At 41.8% G+C, this 18209-nt stretch overlaps 1 protein-coding gene across 1 annotated transcript in view; it reads right to left on the bottom strand.

Annotated features, from left to right (window-relative positions):
* Positions 1 to 18209, bottom strand: part of LOC100750695 (astrotactin-2) — a 933092-nt gene that overhangs the window by 9833 nt on the left and 905050 nt on the right. Inside the window, 2 exon segments of the mRNA XM_027400261.2 lie at positions 3574 to 3757; positions 5350 to 5450. Of these exon segments, the coding sequence (XP_027256062.2) occupies positions 3574 to 3757; positions 5350 to 5450 (285 nt within the window).

The raw sequence follows: 18209 nt of genomic DNA, 5'->3' as shown, positions 1-18209 counted from the left end.
GGGTTGGGAATTATATAGGCCAAGAAAATTCTAACAGGGTTCATCTTGTGTCAACTCTTGGGAAAAGCTCTTTTCTCCCCAGTCATCCTGGGTCCCCAGAAACAGGATGTCAGGCTAGAGGTGAAATGATATTCATGTTGTCTTCATTTGCTGGTTCCTGTGACCTTCAGGGCTTTCTTGTTCTTGGCTCACCAGCTGGAAGAGACTTTAGAGTTAAGCTCTTTAGCATTACAAATGAGGTCCAGAATGGAGGTAGAATTGATTCCCAAGTCTTCCAGTAAATAGGTGGCAAAGCTAGGACATGAACCCTGGACTCCTGTCCAAGACAAGTGTCTTGCCCCCTAACCTTTACATGTTGGTTCTGCACACTTGGTAACCCTGGAGAGGCAGAACAAATTTATTCAAATTACTCTTTTAAAAGCCTTTACATAACTTCTGGGGTAAAGAACAAACTTCTGAGTAGGACTTCACAACAGCCATCAAGATCTGACCCCAGTTAAACTCTCCAGCCTTGGATTTTTCACTTTTTTCCCCTTTTCCCTCTCACCTTGCACTCTGTGTTTCCATGATATTTATAGTTCCTGACTACAGCATGTATTCTCTTACCTCACCACCGCTCTCAGTTTAGCACTGGGTTTTTCCTGATGAAAACACCCCATCCCCCTTGCACCTGGCAGGCTGTTTGTTCTTTGGTTTTAACCATTAGCTTCTCTTTCCTTGGTAGGGATTCTCCTTAGGGTTTTGGGTCTGCATTCGCTGCTGTATCTACCAACACCTGAGATCTTGTCACTATTGGGTAGTTTTTAGACAAGCAACACTGGCCTCATCTGACAGTGTGCTCAAAAAGCAAACTCTGAGGTTCCTCCTAGCTTACTGAGTGGACAGGAATCTTAACACGATACACGTTAACATTTTAGACACTCTGCTATACGCATCCTTTCATTCTCCCTCATAGCATGCTTCTTGCGGCAGTGTTCCACTGTAATTGCCTGTTGACAGTATTTTCTTCTATATGTGCTAAGCTATGTACACAGTCTGAGCAGCTTTAGTCACTCATTTCCAGCCCTCAGAAAAGGGCCTGATAAGTTATTACATAAAATGTATCTGTAAATCAGTTAATGAAGTCAAGTCCCTTAATGTCTGGAAGGTTGCTTCATTCTTTTGACCTTAGAATTCTGGATGCCCTTATTTGCAAATGGAATCTATGCATCCTCGAGGGCACAGAGAGGAGAATTAAAGGACACTTGGGGATTAATGGGTGTGGACACAGAAGACATTCAGAAGGTGGGCTGGATCAGAAGGCATAGGCATAGTCATCTGCACACATACTCAGACTCATTCCACTACCTAATTAACCAGTAAATAATAACTTAGCAACTACTTTCGAAAGTGAATAAGGCATAAAAGATCACTAAATATGCATACCTTGCTTTGTAGTAGGGAGGAGAGGTGATACATTAGCAAACACAGAAGCCAATAAGATATTATGAATGCAACATAGAGAATTAAAACACAAGGTTGGCATACAATAAAGGTATGGGATTTTTAATAAACTGTCTGAGGGAGTGTCATTCTAGTTAAGGCCTGGGGTTCTGCAGAACATTTATTTAGGAAAATAATTCCACTGATTGTGTGTGTGTGTGTGTGTGTGTGTGAGAGAGAGAGAGAGAGAGAGAGAGAGAGAGAGAGAGAGAGAGAGAGAGAGAGAAGGAGAATGCTGCTGTATTTGTTTACCCTAATCATCTTATAAACTAGCTGGACAGAACAAGGCAGCCAATCCCATTTGATTCTTGCTGACATGCCAGTGTGTGTCACTAGAACATTCTCAAAAGGGGTCTAAAGAGAACAGTGAAGGAGGAAGCTGGGAGACATGTGTAGGGCTAGCGGACAGTGGCTGGGGACCAGGTGTCCAAAGGTTAATTATCACTGTCCATTACCAAGTAAATATGACTTGACTCTATGGGTGGCTAGAAGGCCTTCCTGGAAAATTTATGTCTTGGAGGGTAATAAAGGATGTTAGCAGGTTATAAAGAGAAGAGTGGGCTCTGGTTTTGTTTCTACCCAAAATCTCTGAGTTCTGTGGGAAAGCCCGATAAAGCTGAGTGCCTTTCTGTGTCCATGGGTAAGATGGCACAGAGGTGACTCACATGGTTTTCACTGAAGACTTGACTGCTGCCGACCAACCTTCCTTTAGCTTTTATCTAAAGAAACTTTCTTTCATGTGAAAGGAAGGAAGTTGCAGTCGAGGACCCAACAGAACAGATAAGACCCACTGCAGGGAGAGATCTCTTTTTTCTCCTTTGAACAAGTATTCATCAAATCTCATAGCATTCCCGAACGGCTTCAAATTCATCTCAGCATGAGAGTTCCAGGCAGCTTTAGCCACCATGTTTAACTAACTCTATGTAACTCTAGGAAGTTCACTTAAACCCCATGGGATTTCCACTTCTGGATCACTGAAACATGGGAACAATTAGACTGCGGGGGACATTTTCAAAGCATGGACTGCTGCCCACTAAGTATTTCAGAAAGTTGCACATTTCTCTCCACAGCTACCTGACGCCTGACTGAGAATACTGCATGGGCACCCTGGGGCCACTACCTCAGCAGCCTGTAGAAAGCCTCCCAGGCTGCTGGTGGCCTTAGCTCCTGTGCTCCTTGCTTCCAGCTGCAGCCAGAGGGATTCTTCTCCTTGTGAGATCTGCTAATACTGTCCTCACACCCCTGTGAAGAACACTTGAAAGGCTGCCCCTTACCCCAAGGAGATAATCTGAACTCCTGGACCCTACTTCAAGGGCATTCAAGATTTGGGCCCTGCTGATCTCTCCTCTCCTGCTGTTGAGCCTTTTGCCCCACATGCTCAGAAATCCTTTAGTGCCTCCCAACAGAGTGCCCACCCCATGTTTAGAAAGAATTCCTGTGGGGCAGGGGAAAGGATTTGAACTGGTACTTAAGAAGATTCCAGACCTCATGTTAAACAGCAGTGAGTCACGTTTGGAAAAGTGGTTAGATTTTCTCCTTCATTCTCTTCCCTCCCTCAAAATGCTTAAAAAAATCTTGGTTGAAGGATGCTGTGCCTTTTTTTTTAAAACTATTTTTTTATACGAGATGTATTTTGATCAAATTCTTTCTTCTCTCCAACTCTTCCTAGATTCTTTCTACCTCCCAACTCACTCAACTTCCTCTTCTGTCCTTGACACTTCTTTTGAAAATATTTTCACAGGGCAGTTTCTTGTTCTTCTAGAACTGAACAATATGCTTCTTTTGTTCCATTTTTTGTTGTTCTAGTATCTTGAGTTATTTTATTAGTGATTAGGGTAACTTTTCTGCTAAGGGCAGATAACTCTGGTTTTCCCTCTACAAGAAGACACACTGTTATTCTAATCCAACACATTTCCAGTAAGAAGCCATCTCTTCCTGCTTTCCACCCTTTTATCCTGACATGACTGCATTCATCACCACCCACCTTGCTTTATTTGACACAGCATATTGTCAGTGTAGGTAACAGAGGCCCAGGAAAATAATGAGAGGCAAAAAGCATTCGGTCTTTCATTCACACTCCTGAATCCATACCTGGGTCCTAGCTCATCCTCACTCCTCCACACAAAGTCACCAAACTTTTCATAGTGAGAGTTGTAGTGGTGCTGGACTCGGAAGAGCATAGAGGCAGAGACCTCCATCAGTGTGTTGTAAGCAGTCTGCTGTTCCTTGCCACTGGTGTAACCATTGTATAGATTGTAGATCTTGTCTGCTATCTCTGAGGGGGGAGAAGCAAAAAGCACATTATTCACAGTAGAGGAAAAAGGGGTGATACACATGTTTCACAAAAAGCAGGCATAGCTGGTTGGGGGTTCACTTGAGTGGTCCTTGGGGACAGTAGAACCTCCATCCTATCTGAAATATGTCAAGGACTAGTTGAGTTCAGTTTCCCTATGTGTACCTAAAGATAAGGATGTTTCCTCCAAGGGTTGTCTGGAAGAACTAAGTTAGAAAATCACTGCAAAGTGCTCAATGCAGGGCCTGGCAGAAAGTTAACACTCAAAGGCAAGGTTAATTAAAGGCGATAGCTCTGTGCTAAGGATTTGACAGAACCTCCAAAGAAATGTTAAGGCTTAAATAAATTCTTGCCTTCTCACAATGTCTATCTTCCGTCTCACATCTGAAGTGTTCCCAATGTGTTTCTGCAGTCAGGTCTGATAGGTCTCTGTTCAATATTCTTGTAAACAAAGTCCAGACACTGCATCTTGTCATTCAGGGTCATTTCTACTCATCCAAATTCCACTAACCAATGTGATTTAAATGTATCATGAATAGATGGCACGTTCCTTCAGCTCTGATCAAAATTTGTGTCTCTGGCTCATTATTAGCATGAGTTGACCTCAGGAGAATCTAAGGCACATGGAGTTAGAATGAGAAAAGCACCTAATTTGTACTATTTCCTACTCCAATTTTTCAACAGTGTATCTGTTGTTTTAAAATAATATTGGAACTATCTAGGAAACATCACAAATCCCTTTTTCTTGTGGCTCAGGAGCTCATTGACTCCTCTGGTCTATTAGCAAATAAAACATTATTACTAAGCTCTTTGCTAAGTCAATAAAAGTGTGTGTCTCTCCATCAACAATGAGACCTTACAAAGGGTACAGACTCACCTCTACTACATTCATTGGACCAGGTCTTCAGGGAAATATCTGCATAATGTAAAGCCTAGGACCTGTAGCTACCACCATAGTTTGCCAATCTAGATATAGAAACTGTATCTATATGTTGTCTAAGTATATGGTCAGTTTGATTGACTACTGTATCAGTTTTGGATGTTCTTATTTAATGTTTTCACTTCATACATCAGGAGAGGCTAAAAACAAAACAAAAACAAGTTTAATTTTGCATGTTAAGTCTGACTACAGGCATCAATGGTTGTCCAGCATTGAAGAAGGTTCACAAGCTACCTCCTACTGTGTTGAATGTGACAGTGTGCTATGACAAAATAATGTCAGTAGAAATGTAAAAAGATTAAACAGTCTTCAAAGGTGTCACTGACTTGCCAGCTCTGCGTCAAGTGAAAGAAACTGGTAAGCTCCTAAGACTAGAATATAGGCCCTTATCCTCACCATTCCTTGCCAATGGTTGAGCAAGTCTGACCACCAGCAAAGATATTGGTAGTCCATGTTAATCTGTTCCTCCATTATTATGACTAATTTAATTCTATGTTATTCCAGCTCCTTTAGTTCTTTCACTCCTTACCAGGCCTCTCTCTCTCTCTCTCTGGTGGCTAGTGACTTAGGGATAAAGAACTTAGAGAGGAAAGTCGTGGAACTTCCCTGGCAAATGCAGAGACGAATCACCTACCTTCTGCTTTGTTGTCGTCCACCAGTGGACAAGCTGTCCTTAGGGTCACTGTGCTGAGCTCTGAGTGCCTCCCTCGAGTATCCACAGCATACAGAGTGAACCTGCAGCACAGCAAGACAACACCAGAGTGAGACTTCCCAGAGGGTCTGGGAGCTGAAAGGAAAAGAAAAAAGCCATGGCCAGAAGGAATGTTCCAAAAACTCAGGGATGCCTAAGATGCTGAAAAATGGTTTTTAAAATAACAATAATTATAAAATTATAAAGCATATATGAAGTGCTAAATTCCCTCTGGGCATTGAGTCTCTTAATTTACAGTTAGGCAAACCTGAAAGACAGAGACATACCATGAACCACCTTTCACAATGAGGATGCTGAACCTAAGAAAGTCTGTCTTTTCTTGGATTCATTGTTACTGAAGGCAGAATAGAGGTCTGGATCCAAGCAGTCTGAGTCTAGGGTGTGAAAAGTGAGCCTCAATGATAGACTGCTAGATGAATATGCTCATTTACATTTTCATTAATTCATTCATTTTCAAATTACTGAGCACTGTGTCCTAGGAATTATTTTGGAAACTCATTTATTGAACAAGAGATCAAGCATAATATTAATCAAAAGCTAAAACAACAAAATCCACAACAAATCAACCAAACATTGGCAAATGTGATTAAAAAAAAAATACTGCAGGATCCCATGGAAAAGAACAAGTGGGAGTGTGGGCTGCATGAGCCTTGAGGAGAGCATAGTCCTTGGATGCTTTTCTAAGCAACTAAAACTTTAGCTAACTTGAACAACGAGGAAGAAGCAATGCATGGGTGGAACATCAGGGGAATACATATAAATGCAAAGGCCCGGAGGAGGGAAAGACCAGATGGAGGAATGGTCAGCTCGTATGGCCAAGACAAAGTCAACTGCGAGGGATGGATATTGGAATCTATGACAAGAAATTTGGAAATTATTCTAGCTACATGGCATGACCCGACTTTCTCATTTTGTCATCTGAAGCTCTATGCTCTCAAGGTGGCATTCAACTCAGCCTGTGGGCTTAGCTAAAGAGAACTGATCCTATCAAAGCTGGTGGATTCAGAGAAGAGAGTTCCTTTGAGAGAAGAACCTGAGAACCTCAAGGAGGTCCTATGGCCCATACTTTCTCCAGGTCTCTGGATACTGTAGCTTGCACAAAGTCTAAGGAAGGAGAAGAAAATACTTTCCAGAGAAGGTAAGGCATAGAGGCCAGGCATAGCAAGAATAGAAGGGCCATGTATGTAAGAGGCCACACTTTGTCATGCCACCCTTCTCTATCAGGAGGATAGGCAGATATGTCAAGTGGATAGAGGGTTCCCTTCATTAAGTAGAAAAGCCTGAATGCTTCTTCTCCAGTTTCCATTCTTGCTTACTCAGCACCCCAGTTGAGCTTGTGTTATAAAATGGACTTAGTGACATGGCTATGAAGCTTTAGAACAGTCAATCCAGATTGACTGTGTATATTAAGCACTTAACAAATACACATTCCTTGCACAAATTTATTATCATTTACTAAGACCTTAATATGCCTCAAGCACTGAGCTAAATAGTTTAACTCACCATTCAATTCTAAAGGAGGTGTACGATTCCCCTCTTTACGGTATACTTGATACTCAGATACCCATAATCACACAGTGACTACCAGGACTAACAATTTAAACCTAAATTTGTTTGACTCTAAAGCCCATGGATGAAATTGTTGCCAATTACTGTCTTCTGGACCCAGATCTGCAGATATCAACCATGTACAGATAAAATTCCAACTAGCTACACTTGTGGAACTCCAGCTATGCTGAGGCTGTGCCACCTCAGGGATTTTTCTAATCTTATGAAACTGTTCTAAAATAATCATCTTTATAATTTCCTTGTGTTAAGAGAGGAGAACTAAGGTAAAATAATAAGCAACATGTCCAGAGTCACAGGTTTTGAGAGTCAAAGTGCAAGTCTGTGGTAGTCTAAACCTTCTTGCGCTGAATTACTCTACTCCCCTCCAGTTTCAACATTCACTGGCTGAACCAGTCTGGACTTGGTCATCTACCTAGGCCCTCCCAGCTTTGACACTCCATGACCTCAAGTCTCAAGGTCATTTGTATCAGGGTCAGTGAATAGGAACTTCTCAGTACAATGGAAGAAGGTGATAGTAGGGAAAGGAGCCTAGTTTAGAGATGACCAGACATATTTTTATTCCAGCTCTATCCCTTGTGCTGTGTCTTTGGGCAGGTTGCTTTATATCTTTGAGTTTACTTCAGCTCTGTGTACCAAGTGTCAGTGACAGGTGGACTCACTTGTCACTCAGGTTCAGTGTTGATAGATACAAAAGTTAAGTGTTCTCTGGAAAACCATGTGGAGGGGCAAGGAAGAGATGAAGAAGAAACTCTGAAACTAGATATGCTGACATACAAGCATAATTATAATACTCTGGAGGCAACCTGGATTGTGATACTGAGGCTATCCTTGGATGCATAGATGCATAGCAAGACCCTATGTCAAAAAAAAAAATAGACAACCCCCTCCCTCAAAAAACAACAACAAAAGATAACCTTCTTCACAAAATGAGGAAAAAGAAAAGAAGAAAGAAACTCTGGAAAGTAAGACTAGGCAACTTGCAAAGTCAAAAGGAAGGAGCTGTATTGGAAAGCACCCGGTAAGTATTCTCCATCTGTACTGCAATTCATCTAGAAGCCGCTGAAGGTAGGACTCCAAAAGTAGCCAGTAGGTGCAGCAAGTGCCCAGTTCAGCATTGCTGTTTGCATCATTTAACACAGCACAAGTCACTCAATGTTTATATAAATCAGTGAACTTGAAAGAAACTGCATCTCATTCCTCCCTTGCAGTTTCCCCATCAACAGAATGGAGAAAATGTTACAGCATATGGTATCTCCAGGGTTACAAGGAATGAGGCATGAAGAATGGCTTGCAGTTGCAGACTTTTCATAAAGACCATGCATACAATACTGATGTGTGCAAGAACACATGTTTTTGAAAAGTATTTTATTTGAACATGAATAGCGGATATATTGCAACTGAACAACAAATAGAAAATTGTAGTGAGTGTGTGTAATACACTAGAAGCCTCAAGGCAGAAGGATTTAGAAGATGTTTATGGCTTCTTTCTCATTGTCCATTTATGTTTTGATGATGCTTCTGTTTTCTCTGCTCTTTCAAGCAGCATCAACAATTCCGTGCTGGGGAAGATGTAGCCATAGGGTTGTTTTGGCTTTTTTGCAGTGCTGGTAATTGAACCCAGGTTTTACATACGATAGGCCAGTGCTCCACCTCTGAGCTCTACACCATCCCACCCCCAATCCATCCTAAAGAGTGAAAGGTGGATAGAAACCTTGCATTTTCCATTTGTATGCAGAGAATTCCTTAAGAAGCTGTATCACCATCACTGACTCTCAGCTTTTTCACTTGTACAATATGGTGACACAGATTGAGGATCAAGAGGGAATGAGATGTCCTGATAATAATCATGGCTTAATCTTTGGTCCTTAAAGTGTAGTTTTGGCTTTTGCTATCACAGTAACTAAACATGTCAGCAAAAGTACCAAACAGAGGAGGTCTTGAGCCACTCTGTTTGATGTGTGTGTGTCAGAGTGGTGGGGCAGGGAATAGGAGAGAAAAAGGAAGGTATCAACCTCACAGGTCTGGGTCAAAAGTCATGGGGCCATGAGCTTTCTGCTTGTCTTGGCTGTAATTGTAAAAGTGCTCCACACACACACATCTGAAATCTGTTAGAGAATCAGGCAGGGACTGGGGCATTCTTGTGAGAGGAAGAAAGTGGTAGAACCTGATATGGAGGGGAGGGTACTTAAGCACACAGTCAGATTTTATGTTTCTCAGGGATTAGGAAAGTATCATCTACAGTCTGATTGGTTGTACTATGCACCCTGTGAAGCAGAGTGAGACCCAATAACACACTGGATGGGAACCCTGGAACTCCATCCTGAAGCTTTGAATTCACATTTCACAGAAGGTAAAAGCAAGGCTGTGATGAGACATGAATTGCACAAAGATCCACAGTCATTAAACTCAAGATAAACCCAGCCCCTTTGGGTCCCCCATCCAGTGTCCCAAAGTGTTGTACACAAGTGGCTAGCTTAGGTCTATGTATGCTTTGGAAAAGTTTTGAGGGTAACAGATCTTAGTGGATCTAAGAGTGAAGTTTGACATAGATCTCCTAGGAACCGGAAGCTCTAGGCTGAAACCATTGCTCCTCCTCAGAAAGAAAAAAAAAATCATAAATCTATGTGGTGAAAAGTCAGAGTATGAGTACAACACTTCTAGATTGTGCTGTGGTACCTTAAGCACTTTAAAGTAACATGGTCCTCTGCATCAGGCATCCACTGTGAAACAGAGAACTATGTCAGGATTTGTTTTGCTGACTACTCACATGCCAAGGATTGTTCTGTGTTTCTTCAGTGTCAGGACACTGAGCCTACCATCGTCTCCAGAACCATTTATCATTCTCAGCCATGGCTCTTTGATGTTCATTTATTTACTCAATTGCACCCTGTCTTTGAACCCAGGAAAAGACCTGGCTAGAAGTTCTAGTCTTATTTGCTGATCTTAGCTTCCTACTGTTTCCCATTTAGGATGGATCCAATTGCTGACTGATCCAGGAGGTGGACACTACCTTTTTGTCTTTGTAGGTGCTGCATCTTCTGGGTGAGTCACTCTTATCCTTTGCTCTTGAAGCATTCTTCAAACTTCATCTTCTAGGAAGCCTGTTTCTTACCACTCTAAAAAGATGCATGGCCTGTGCTCTTCTCTGTTTATCTATGAGTTTGTGTCTTCTGGACACAGCAGCTCTCTGTAAATACTTACACCTGGTACCTAAACAATCAGGAAAAACTAGCCAGAACAAGTGCCATCCATATCATGCTAAAGCCAAAGCTCTTGTCTGCAAATTATTTTTTCTGTCTGTGAAATGGACAAAAGATGATTAGATTGAGGGGTTCCAGGGAAGAGCAGAAGGAAGTTGGTAATTTGGTTTTCATATACAGGTTCCCCAAGTATTGGATGTGTGACTATTTATCACAACTTACTCCCTGTAAAACAGAAACCACAACATTAAAACCTGCCATGGAGGGGAACTGGTTTACAAGCAAAAGTGGTAGAGAGCATGCCAGCCTGACATCCAGCCTGTCCTAAACAATCCATGAACAATGCCCTTGGTATTGGTACCACTGGTATTATTTTGCTTCTTTCCAAGGCTCAGATTTCAACCCTACCTGGGGGAAGCAGCCCTCCTGGAGATTAGAGGTAGGTGGGTGGGTGAAAAAGGAGCTGTTGCAGGTCCCATTCAGACCCCCTAGCAGCAGGGGTGAGAGAATGAAACTGAGAAGTTAATTGGCGGTGAGAGCTTCTCACGAATCTGACAGGGGGTAAGAGCAGGGAGGGAGCCCCAGAGGCCTATGTCAGGCTCACATCCCCTAGAGTACAGGAGAATGTGTTTGAAGTCTCAAAGCCAACGCCTGCTCTTCCCCAGCCACCACATGATTTAGGCATTCTGGGGAGGCAAAAGTCTCTTTGCTGATTTGAAGGGAAACAGATGTTTCCAGGCCAGAGGCCCTGTCTTATAAAATGTTCCTTCCCCAGACAAGGCTTTGGCAAACAACTTCCCATTAGCTCACACCCACCCCTTCACCTCTCTACCCTCAGCCCTGTGCCTCCCCACCCCCATTGCCAAGTCTTTACTCCCTGCCTTTCCAGTACAATGGGGTGGTGGGGACAGCACTAGAGTTGCAAAGACCGTTCTGGTCTGAGCAGCTGAATTTGAGGCACTCCTAACTTCTTTGAGTCTCAGTATCAAGGCTCGGCAAGTAGGAGATGGGGGCAATATAACCTCTGAAGGTGGGTTAGATCTGATATTCTAGAGACAGATTTTCATCACAGATAGAGCTGTTGTTATCCCTTCCAGATAGTCCTTCATGGGAGCCTCCTGCAAAGAGCATGGACTTGCAAATTAGATTATTCTAGTTTTCAGTTAGGGCTGCACCAGTTACTGGACAAGTAACAACTTTACCAATACACTTTGATTTCTGTATCTGTAAGATGGGAAACAAAGTTCAACCTATGAGTTATGAAAGGGAAATTAGAATTTAGACTCCTGGATCACAATGTAGAATACTTACGAAAGAAATACTGTTCCATGCTCTTTCTTCTTTGCTACCCTTAGTAGTGTCCATGATGTCTAGAGTACCTGTGAAGGAATGTTTGCAATTGGATGCTAAAGATGGCAGTGAGACAGGGTTGCAAGGCTTGAAATGGGCTCTGCCACTTACTACCTGAGTTCAAATTTGTTGGGTCTATAAACTATCATACTTAAGACATTAGGCATGTAAAGTATCCTTTCTGTTCTTCCAAATGTGAATGATGATATTCACACCAGAGAGACATAATACTTGAAGCAGTGCCTGGTATATAGTATGTACTAAGCATTCGTGAAGTGTGTATTTAAATTATTAATATTTTCAAGGATGGAATTACTTCTTTCCTGTAATTAATGATTCACCTAGGATTTGCAGTTGGCTCGAGAGTGCTTTGATCAGAAGGGCACAATGGTGGAGATGTCGTGTGACTCCTGTGTCTGATTGTACAAAGCAATTAACCTTCTTCCTGCTCACTAAGACATGTCACTTGGATTCCTGAGCCTCCTGTAAGAAACCTAAATGCTGTTCCTACAGTAGAAGGAAGCCAAGCCCCATGAAGAGGTTGCATGTGTGAATCAGTTGTCTTGGGGCCTGGGAAACTTAGGCCATTTCAGCCTGAGAACTTGAGTTACCATAAGCTGAATTCTTTGTACCTGAGGTGCCACATTTCATGGAGAATAAAGAGCCCAACTTGTGTCTGGACTGAAGTTTTGAATTCCAGAATTCGTGTGGAGAACAAAATAGCTATATGAAGCTTCTAAGTTTAGGGGTCATTTGTTAAATCATCAATAGTAACTGTGACAACCTGCAAGCGTGGAGAGCACGATTTGAAGCCAAACTTGGCTTGCTGTCACTTTTTAAAATAAAGCTTTAATGGAAAACAGTTCTTTTTTAAAAAAGAAGTATTTTCTATGGCTGCTTTCATACTAGAGGGACCAACAGGAGTGACTGACAGCAACCATAGACCCTGGAGTCTGTGCTTCTAGGTCCTAGAAGCAAGGGGAACATTTATAGACTTTAATGGAGAATTTCAGTAGTGTTTAAGGAAGGAGTTTTGTTTATAGTCTTTCATTTGATCCCAGAGTTAAAAATCATTCCCATTGTATACATAGGCTCAGAGTGTTCAGGTAACTGGTCGCAGGTCATAGCTCTTTTGACTTCTAGTCCACCACTGCTGGCTCAAGACCTGACCTTCAATTTGAAGAATGCTTCTGATGAGCAGCATAAATTTGGGCAAGCTTTGGGCATGAAGACCGTTGGGTAAATGGTCTGGAGTGGGTGCCAGTATTCAGATGTCCCAAGGTCCCCCGAGCTGAATACTCCCTTCTAGGCAAAATATCTTTGTTCTCCTTTAGTCTAGGAATAGCAAAGTTGAGTGACAGGATGTGGAAGAAAAGGCTGCTATGAATGCCTCTTCTGCTACATGCATCCCACTCACCCTCAGCACCGGAGCCCAACTTTTCCATTTCCCAGGTCAGACTAATAGCCCACACATTCTACCCATATACATTTGAATTCTATTATCTGGTGCAGAGACCATCCACTTAGCCCAGCAGTAAGACTCTAGCTATGTTTCCACCTTTCAAACAACCCAATCTGGGTAGTGGCTGAGAATCCTGGGCTGGGACAAATGTGAGGTAGTACTTGACTGAATTCTGTAACATTTTGAGGTTTTATTTTAATTATGTGTATGTGTGTCTGTGAGGGGCAGGGTATGTGCACTTGAGTGAGGGTTCCCACAGAGGACAGAAGTCATGAGATTCCCTGGATCTGGAGTGGCAGGCGGTTTGATTGTAAGTTGCCGGATATGGATGCAGAGAACTGAACTCAGATCCTTTGGAAGAACAGAACTCACTTGTAATCTCTCAGTTATCTTTTTAGCTCCTGTGGTTAAATTCTAAATGCCAACTCTCCAAACATTTACTCTCTTCGATCACCCCAACATCATAAAGAAACCAGCAAGGAATCAGGGAAGTGGTGAGATTGCTAGCAGGAATAATCCTAGGGGAAGGCCAACTTTGAAGGCCAATGTTGGTGCTGGGCTCAGGTAGAGTTACCACCTCTAGCATTGGTATGGGGATTCCTGCCTGCGGTGATTCTCAGGTCTTCCTGATAGGTTCACTTTCACTAAAAATCACCTTACCAAGAACTTTGGAGCTCTGAAACAAATAAACCTTGGCATCTAAAATTAAGTAAATACAAATTGATTTCAAGAAAACCATGTCAGGTATGTCTCCAATGCTTGACTGAAAACTGAGTGATTAATGTTATAGTAACATCATATGGTGTGGGCCTGACCACCAGGGAAATTCCTAGTAAGTGTCAAGCATGCTGTTACCATGAGGATAGTTACCCATAAGAAAGCAAAAGAACGGCGTGACTTTCATGGAACTTGTAGAACATTCTGGAGAGGACCAGGTGTGCAAGAAATGACATGCAATATAAAGAGCTCTTTGGCAAAATGTATTTGGGGTCATGTGTTTGCTTCCTAGATTTTCTTTTTTCAAAACAGTGGCCCAAGTAGTTTTAAATCCCTGTCCATCCCCTTTTCTCCTTCTTGTTTCCCTGCTTTTCTTATTTTCTCTCAAGGGCATGAACTATATAACACATATTTAGACTGACTATTACTCTTCAATGGAAAGTTTTCATGGTTTGCTAGGTTATTTAAAGGTAAAACAATCTCACTATGTGGTCCAAAGATAAAGAGTGAATTAAGCACAGAATGTACATTTACTCCCCTCCAAATTATATTGCTGAAACCTCTAAAACAATCTGTGGGATATTTTTTATGCCTTCATTTTGGTACTGGACAGCATCTTGAACACCCATCTTTGAACAATTTTTTTTTTGGCTTATTTTTGAGACAGGGTTTCTTTGTGTAGCTTTGGAGCCTATCCCGGCACTCGCTCTGGAGACCAGGCTGGCCTCGAACTCACAGAGAGCCGCCTGCCTCTGCCTCTCCAGTGCTGGGATTAAAGGCGAGTGCCACTAACGCCCAGCTGCTTTGAACAAGTTTTAAACAGCTGCAGTTAGAAAAATGGTTTTGCCGACAGGAGTACTCAGGAGCAGGGAGTTACTGGGCATGGATTATGGGTTGTCTCATCATTAACTAGTTTATTAGATGGAAGAAATTCACATTGCCATATTTTCATGGAGAATAGATCTTGTCCATTTTCAACAATAATCACTCTTCTTCCACATCCAACCTAGAGCCTTTTTTCCCAATGGTTCCTTTGAGCATCAAATTTTTTTAAATCTCAGAGAAGGAAAGGCCAAGCACAGGCTATTGATGTAGGTTTACTCTTAAACACTGAGCTAGGAAATGCTGTAGATAGGCAAGGCAGTAGACAGGACAGTTACCTACTTTAAGCTGAGATCAACCCCAACTCATCTCTGAGCTCTGCTTTCTCACAGGTGTGATGGGAGCAGGAGAGTGATCAGAGCCTGCATGTGGAGACTGAGAGACTAAATGGTATCACAGCTTGTCTGTTTGCTGTTTATAGGATCTCTGAGAACCTTAATTTCCCTGTCCATAAAATGGAGTCAGCAATGTTTGTCTTACAAGACTGTGGTGTCAATGAAAGAATCTGAGAAATAGCTAGAACAATCTGATGCAACAACGAAAGTTATATAGCTGCTTTCATTCACTTTGGAAGCTCAAATAAGAAACAGTGAAACTGGTGAGTCTTAAAAATCAAAGCATGTTAACTCTATGCATAGGCAGTGGACTTAGAGGCTGGCATAAGTGACAGAAGAAACATGATCTGTCAGATTCAGATAGAGTCCAGCTTGACCACTGTCTGGATAAGTGAGTCACAGCATGTCAGAGCATGAGCAGGAACATGGTAGTCACTGGCTGAGTGAGGACTGCACTACAGGTTGCCTGTTGGGAAACCCTGGCTGTGCTTCCTGCTGACCCAAAAATAATTTTCCCCTCTAATTGCTTGCTTTCTCTTTCTCCTAAGCATAGGCTACGAGATGCCATTGGGAGAACTATTCTAAATGATCATTAATCTTCCATAAACCATTTACACAAGCAACTGAGAGGAGTCACTAGCAGTTAATTAAACAAGACTAAAATTACTTTCATGGCACAAGGTAAAAAACTGCATACGTGTAGTCCAATAACTTACAAATGTAGAAACAACAAAATGTCAACTAAACTGAGACTGTCCTAAAGACTACAACATGGGGGCTGGAGAGAAGACTCAGAGGACCTAAGTTCAATTCCCAGCAACCACAGGGTGGCTCATAACTATCTATAATGTGACCTGGTGCCCTCTTCTGGCGTGCAGGCATAATGCAAGCAGAACACTATATAAATAATAAATATAAAAAAAAATAAAAATAAAAAAAACAGACTACAGCATGGGCATGTAGCTCAGTTGTAGAGCACTTGCTTAGCATGTCTGATTATAGTATGAGCTTATGCACAGACCAATGGAATAAAACCTGAGAACCCTGAACTAAACCATATGAACAGTCAACAGAGTTTTGGACAAGGTGCTTAGACAATCCAATAGGGCAAAGCATGTGCCGCCTCCCAATTTGTTAAATGTGTTTATTTAGCATTATCTGCACACCAAGAACACAGTCGGTTCAAAATGTGATCTATCACATGGACACACCTGCATTATTCCCCTAAAAAACATTTTTAAAGTGTACATGGTGACTTGCGGAACTTGAGAATCAACTATGGAAAGTATGTTCTAAACACACAGCTACTGTCACCTAGGTAAAGATTTCAATCCTTTTCACTATTATTAGTAGACCCTTTAAAAGGGAGATACTGACAGGTGATGGCTCAGTAGGTGGACTGTTTGCATAGCATGCCTGAGGCCCTAGGTTTGATCCTCAGCACCATATAAATAGGGAGCCTTGGTGAATTTCTGTTAAGTCCAGCCCTGAGAGATGAAAGCAGGAGCATCAAGAGTTCAAGGTCATCCTTGAGTACAGGGAATTTGGTCTCAGGCTGGACTACATGAAACCCCGTTTCAAAAGCAAAAGAAAATACAAGAAATTATTGACTTGGTTGGCTGGAAGGTCTTTTCCAATTGTAATTTTCTATGACCTTAACAAATATGTATGGCATTTCCGCATTTCTAAAATAGCCTAAGTAATTTCAAACTTCATCATAATTCATGCATGCCAAGCTACCACATGATCATGCATTTGTGTTTGTGTGTGTGTGTGTGTGTGTGTGTGCGTGCTGTATGCACGCTCTAATGTATCTGTCTGGCTGCATGAGTGTGCACAGCCACATCTGTGCACATGCATGTAGAGACCTGAGGTTGTTGTGGGTATCATCCTCAACCATTCTCTACCTTATATACGGAGGTATAGTCTTTCAGTTGACCCCAGAGCTTTCTGATGTGGCTCCTCTAGGTAGTTCTATTAGTTCTTCTCAAATCAAACTAGAGTTGTTGTAAGACTCAGCAATTCTTCTATGCACAGACTGAAAAGAACTGTAGACATCCATGGCAAAACTTGCGTGGGGAATTTCATAGGAGCATTATTTCTAATAGCCAGAAAAAGTGTACAATTACCCAGTTATCCATCAATTGATGGATAAACAAAATCTGGTACAGCCATATAATTGAACGTTATTCAGCCATGAAAAGGAATGTGGTTATTACCCAAGCCACTGTTTCACTGAACCTTGACAAAATTATGTTATGTGGAAAAAATCAGATGTACAAGATCAAAAGTTGTATGATTTCTTTCATATAAAATGTATGTAATAGGGAAATTCCTAGTGGCAAAGAGCAGATTAGTGGCTGCCAGAAGCTGAATAGAGGGGGTGAAGTCCTGTTTGTTTGTTTGTTTATTTATTTATTTATTTATTTATTTATTTATTTTGTGAGGAAAATGTTCTGGAATTTGTTGTGATGTTTGAAGTCTAAAATCGTATGTGAGTTATATCTAAAAAAAAATATCTGTGTGGAAAATGGAGGGGCTGCCATGTGGCTCAGTGGTAGAGTGTGCTTAGCATGCACACAGCCAAGAGTTCAATCTCAGGAACAATAACAATAAACAGACAAGGAAATCAGAAGCCTGCCCAGACAATAGTGGCCTTGGTGGGTGTTTGGGAGCTGGCTCTTCTTTATCATTCTTGCTCCAACACTATCTCAAGTTTCTTCATGTAACAAAAAGCTTTAGTTAAGCAGAAAACTGGAAAGCGTCAATGAAATGCTCAGTGGACAGCCATGTCTTTGGCTTATTTGTAAACGTGCGAGTATGAGAACTGCACTGGAACTGTTTGACTCCTTAGGTTGGTATAGAGCAGCAGTTCTCAACCTGTGGGTTATGACCCTTTTGGGGGGTCCAATGACCCCTTCACGGGTGTCACCTTAGACCACCTGCATATCAGACATTTATGTCACAATTTATTAGTAGCAAAATTACAGGTATGATGTAGCAATAAAATTAATTTTATGGCTTGGGTCACCACAACATGAGGAACTGTATTAAAGTGTCCCAGTATTAGAAAGGTTGAGAACCACTGCTTTAGAGTCTAGGTACATGAACATGAAAGTAGAGAACATTCTAGATTAAGGATTCATCTCCATAGTTTGGGCTTGACACTGTAGTCTCTGTAAGCCTTAGTTTTCATGCCAAGAAAATGGATGAAGCTCCGCCTGCAGGACTCACAGGTTATTTGGAGGATTTTGTGGCATGGGTAAG

Source organism: Cricetulus griseus, chromosome 2 (genome assembly GCF_003668045.3).
Source record: "Cricetulus griseus strain 17A/GY chromosome 2, alternate assembly CriGri-PICRH-1.0, whole genome shotgun sequence".
NCBI lineage: Eukaryota > Metazoa > Chordata > Mammalia > Rodentia > Cricetidae > Cricetulus > Cricetulus griseus.
The sequence above is the reverse complement of the archived record's forward strand: the minus strand, read 5'-3'. Positions and strand labels throughout refer to the sequence as shown.